We start from the raw sequence: 5,521 nt of genomic DNA on the forward strand, positions 1-5,521 counted from the left end.
TTAAAATATTACATTTTACATATGTCATTGAATAATACATATTGCTACTTTATCCAAATTGGTTTTGTAATAAATATTTACACAGCAGTAGCTATAAAATAAAAACTAACAACATGTTCAACAGCATTATCAATTTCCAAAAATATACATGTTTTCATTTGAAGTGTATATTGTATACATAATACATCATAATCAAATATACTGTATATAGGCCTAGATAGATAGATAGATATAAAACATTGCACATTACAGAACATTAAGAAATTACTTAAAAATAAAATTATATAGAGTATATTTTCAAGTCATAGCATAATATTCATACACTAAAATGACGTTAGCATTTATTTCTGTATTAATGTGGCTAAATATCAAAGTTGCTAAAGATTTTTTGTAGTTTTTTAAGTAAACAAGTCTGTGCACAATCAGTTTGATCAGCACTGCAGATCAGATCAGACTGCATAATTTTAATTTTAATTATTAGATTACATTGAATAGCTTAGAACTATTTAATTTGGCTGTTAGATGTCATGTAAAAATTAACACAACATTAATAATACCAAAAAAAAAAGCCTAAATAAAAATAAATGTATTATTTATTTATATCTACATCTATATCTACATACACCTAGATTTACACATATTTCTATTTTGGCATGTGTTTTTTTTTTAATACTTCGCCTCTGCGTTTAATAAACTGTTAGTGGGAAGAGGAACATTCTTGGAGAGAGTGAGCAGTCAGCTTTTGGGGGAGCTGTCGTGTGTTTACTAGAGGAGAGCAATGAGAGAGAGAGAGAGAGAGAGAGAGAGAGAGTATGTGTGCAGAGCTCTGTTTTAAAGAGCGAGAGGAAGCGTGTGCTGGAGTCGCAACCATGCAGGTAAAAGCCTTAGCTAATTGCTTTAGTGTTAATTAAACGATGTTGACGCCGAATTGATCAAGAAGTTGCGATCGAGGGGGCGATGCGGATCTCATCGCGTCCCGAGCACGACAAATAATTTGATGCATGGCATTTCACTGCGAATATTTAGTTACAATTCGAGTGTTAAAATCCCAACTTTTCTGCCTCGGTCTCATTTTCGCCCCGCCACCCCCTTTCGCTGCTCGTTGTGTTGCACGTCGCTCTTTTCGAGCAGCAATGCGCTTCATCCATCGTTAATTACTGAGTTCTGCAAGTATTTAAGCACTTATAATGCTCAATAACTACATTATATACCGAATGGCGAACTTAGACCGCCAATTGCAAGGTATTAGGTTAGATAAATGCTGAAGGGGGACGGCAAACGCGTTGTTTTTAACATATGTATGAAGCAACCCAAATACATTAATTAAATAGCTTACTCTATGTAGGCCGCAATTCTCGCTGTGGAGCGGACGGCGGGCGGGGAATGTCTCAATGCCCGACCAACAGGCCACAATCAGGGGGGCGAGGAACTAATCAAGCCCGAGGTTTTACATCTGAGAGCCGAAAGCCTATTTACACAATTCAATTAGTGCATTAAAGCAGACTTGTGCTGCAGCATCTCGAGCGTTGCGATTGTTTTTGCTTTTAATTGATTCTCACAGTTCTAATTCTGCGTCTTTGAGAAGTTTGTGGGCGATTTGCGGCTTGATTCGCGATACATAATTAGTTGACCAATTTGTTGTGTGTTGTTAGCTGCGTTAGCCATGTGAAGTGCCACGAATGTTTGAGAAAACGGCTTCTTTTGTTTTAACATCACCCTTGAAGTAAGAAATCACTAAAATCAGTCGCTTTGCAGCGATTAAAGTTGGAAAAAGGGGTAATTAGGGCAGCAGACTGCAGTGCGATGCACTTTAATGGGGTATTTGTCATGATTACACTGGAGTGAGTGTATGTGTGTGTTAGCGAGGCAGGCTAAAGCTCTCCGTTTCCAATTGATTCAACAGCACACGGGTCTTGCTAATTAAGCTGTGGGTTAATTAACGAAATCATCAAGAGTTATGGCGGCCATATGAGCTCGCTGTCGAACGGCGGTGTCCCGCGGCGTGTGGGTTCGTCTGTCTTTGACTTTTAGGAGAAGTTAATAGTACTTGTGTTGAGGATTCAGTGCATGTTTTCAGTCTAGCAGGGAAGCTAATTGGCGTGGCATTGTAGCACTGTTGGCATTTGATGTCTGTGACAGTGGCATGTAAAAACGGAGCCGCAAACTGTGTAATTTAAAATATTTTGCATGCATTAAATGAAATCGTTTAGATGTCAATTAAGATGTTTATATCTCTGTTCTGGACGTACGTGTTATTTATTTGGGTTATTGTTTTAAAGAGACATTACTGCCATTAACATCCCAGGGGATTTGCACCCATTATCTGTTATTTGCAGCCCATGTCACCTTATTCACAAGGGGCAACATGTTGACAAATCCACACCTATGATTTCACTCACATTAGCATGTTATAAGACCAGTCAATGTCAACATTTAGGCCTCTTCTGACGTTAAATAGCCTAATTATTGAAGAATAGATAAATGCATGCATATTTTTGGGTGTTATCAGATCTGATTAACATGGGATGCCTCATATAAAGCAATGTACATTCAAATGCATGAATTATAAACAAGCCACAAGGTATTGGTGGTATGGATTTATGTTGTGTCTAGCAAAAAGAACATAACTGCATCTGTGAATCAGATTTGAAGTCTTGCGTAAGTACTGTTATAAGTGCATAGCACAAACTGTATAAATAAGTCACAATGTCAGACCTTATTGTGAAGGTACTCAAAGGGGTAGTTTGTCCTAATGTTATCATATATAGTGTTTTTTTTTTTATTATTCATGAGTGTCAGCTTACATCAAAGCCAATTAATCTAATTAATGAGACAGTTGTTGCACTTTTTGCAGTATAAGTTTTGATGCTTAACCTTATTTGATCTGAACAGCTATTTTAAAGGGGTCATATGATGCGATTTCAATTTTTCCTTTCTCTTTGGAGTGTTACAAGCTCTTGGTGCATAAAGAAGATCTGTAAAGTTGCAAAGACTAAAGTCTCAAATCCAAAGAGATATTCTTTATAAAAGTTCAGAGTGTTTGGTCTTCCAAAAGAGGACACGACTACAAATCAGTGTTTTTTTTACAACATTGTTCCAGAACAGTTTAACCCAAATCCAGATGTGTGCAGCACATTTTATGGAGGACTGATTACTGATCCTGGTAGAGTTGACTACAATGCCGGAAGTTCTGACTCACATTCTGTAAGTACGTTTTCATTTAAAACATTTGCCACTGATGATTCAAACGCGAGTTTTGGGCAGTGTAGAGTAGCATTTGTTGTTTGTCATTTCTCCGATCACAAATGCAGACAGGGTTTTATGTTTACGCGGCGCGATGCAATGCAACGCGTAAAAAGACAGTATAAGTCATTATAATCAGTAATTATGTCCCCACTGGATGCAACAAATGCCTCATTTGTAATGGGTTTTAATGTTTTTGTCTCGGAGCTCCGGCCAGACACGGCATCAACAGTATGGTGAGGGGCGTAACATTTCCGACACACGCTTGAGGTATTCGGCCAATCACAACGCACTGGATAGCTGGCCAATCACAGCACACCTCGCTTTTTCAGACCGATGAGCTTTGTAAAAATCGACGTGCTTCAAAAAGGCGGGGCATAGAGGAGAAACAATAATGTACAGTATGTGGAAAATAATGTGTTTTTTAAACTTTAAACCGCATAAACACATTTCATTACACCAAATACACAAAATAATGTTCTTTTTAGCAGCATCATATGACCCCTTTAAGGCTGACTGTACATTAGACATATGTGCTCTGTCATGTCGTTCCAACTTGTGACTTTCTTCTGTGGAACATAAAGAAGATAAAAATGGCTTAGTAGGGTCCAATTTTGTTTGTTCGCCAAAATATATTATTTTGTATTCTGCAAAGATAGTAATACAGGTTAGGAATGACATGAGGGTGAGTAAATGATGAAAATGTAACTTTTTTTTTTTTTTTTTTAGGTGAACTAGCCCATTAAGACTTTAGCTTTGTAGAGTGCTGCATTTATTTCATGTATTTGTTAATTTCAAAGTACTTTCAGATCACTGACGTTAAAAAATGACCAATTCAAATACACAGTATGTAGCATGAGGATACTTGAAACAAAAATACTATTAAAAATCTTTTGTGAATTCTGAAAATGAATGAGTAATTAAATATTTGTCTGGTTTAGATATGATAAAATACTATTACATATAATAATACCACTTTGGTTTCAGGAGGAGCCAGGAGATACTCTGAGAGGTGCCAGTAACGGGGGGTCAATGTGGTTATGCCCTCTATGTCAGGAAAGTCAACCAGACCATGAGAATCTCTCTTACCACCTTACTGGCAAACACCGTGTCCTCCCTGCTTGCCTTGAGAAGTTACTGGATATTGTGAGTATATTTACAAAGAGCACTTAAATTGTTTAGTAATATTATTATGTAAGTTTTGGTGCTGCAGGCTCTGTAGATATTTCCAAAAGTAATGACATGGTTGTATGTTGTCAGGGAAACTATAAGTGTTACACAAGTTTTTTTGTAAGTAAATCATTGGTTTCCTCTTTTCATAAGGCTGCTCCTAAGCACCCTTCAATTGCTGAAGATGAAAAATCCAAAGTGCAAATTGATGCAGGTGAGTTTGGATAATCTATAAAGTTATTCTCAAGTGTTTGTGTTTGTGCCACAGTGGTTCAACACAATCCCAGCACTGAGATGCTGGGTTCCAGTGTTATTGATACCAGGCTTAGGTTATGCACCACTGGACACAAAATTGGCTGTGTTGGTGACCACCTCACTTCAGTAGTTTCCATGGCAATGAAGCACCTGTAAGTTGTAGCCTATTGAGTATTCAGTTTTAGTGCTGACTCCTGGACATGATGATTGAAAAAGAGAAAAAAAGATCATGAAATCCTCATGTCCAAAATGTTTTATGTTGGACAGGGCTTTCAAGCTTTCTAAGCTCAGGGATGGACCAGGGACCCCTGTTACGTAGTGTTGCATTTTAAGCATGCTCTATAATAACATGTACAGTTTCATATTTTTTTTATCTACGTTATGATACTGCAAAGACAAAATAATCTTTTTTGATTTATGGATTCATATACTTATATGGTACAATTTATCTATTTTTAGGATATATTTATTGTTAACTTTAGCTTTGGTTAAATGAACCTTAATATATTTTGCATTTTTGATGAACTTTTTTTTTTTTTTTTTTTTAAAGCCAGATAACAAAAATGTTTACTTCAGTTAAAGAATAAACTGTTAAATAATAATAATAATAATAATAAAAAAACAAACATTTTATTTCATTTCATTCATAAAATGACAATTTGTGCTGTTTGACAAAAGGGGAAAAACAAACCAATTTTATTACTGCATATGCTTCTCAGAATATAAAATTAGTTAAAACTTGTTTAAGTCAAGTTGAGCTTTATTGTCATTCTGTTGCATGTGGGGACATACAGTGGAACGAAATGTCGTGCCTCACAGGACCACGGTGTTACATAAATACAGGCATACAACA

At 36.4% G+C, this 5,521-nt stretch overlaps 1 protein-coding gene across 3 annotated transcripts in view; it reads left to right on the forward strand.

Annotated features, from left to right (window-relative positions):
• The first annotated feature begins 831 nt into the window (after nucleotides 1–831).
• LOC107657820 (zinc finger homeobox protein 3-like) overlaps nucleotides 832–5,521 on the forward strand; it is a 29,192-nt gene continuing 24,502 nt past the window's right edge. For 2 of the 3 annotated variants that reach the window (XR_001630721.1, XM_016446069.1), the window contains exons 1-3: nucleotides 832–875; nucleotides 4,231–4,389; nucleotides 4,567–4,627. Coding sequence is in view for 2 of the 3 variants with exons in the window: in XM_016446069.1 (XP_016301555.1) it covers nucleotides 870–875; nucleotides 4,231–4,389; nucleotides 4,567–4,627 (226 nt within the window). In the remaining variant the exon portion in view is untranslated. Of the gene's footprint in view, nucleotides 876–1,908; nucleotides 2,009–4,230; nucleotides 4,390–4,566; nucleotides 4,628–5,521 lie in introns of those variants that run through there. The other variant, XM_016446070.1, reaches the window with a different exon arrangement.

The sequence above is a fragment of the Sinocyclocheilus anshuiensis genome, unplaced genomic scaffold (genome assembly GCF_001515605.1).
Source record: "Sinocyclocheilus anshuiensis isolate Anshui unplaced genomic scaffold, SAMN03320099.WGS_v1.1 scaffold7, whole genome shotgun sequence".
Taxonomy (NCBI): Eukaryota; Metazoa; Chordata; class Actinopteri; order Cypriniformes; family Cyprinidae; genus Sinocyclocheilus; species Sinocyclocheilus anshuiensis.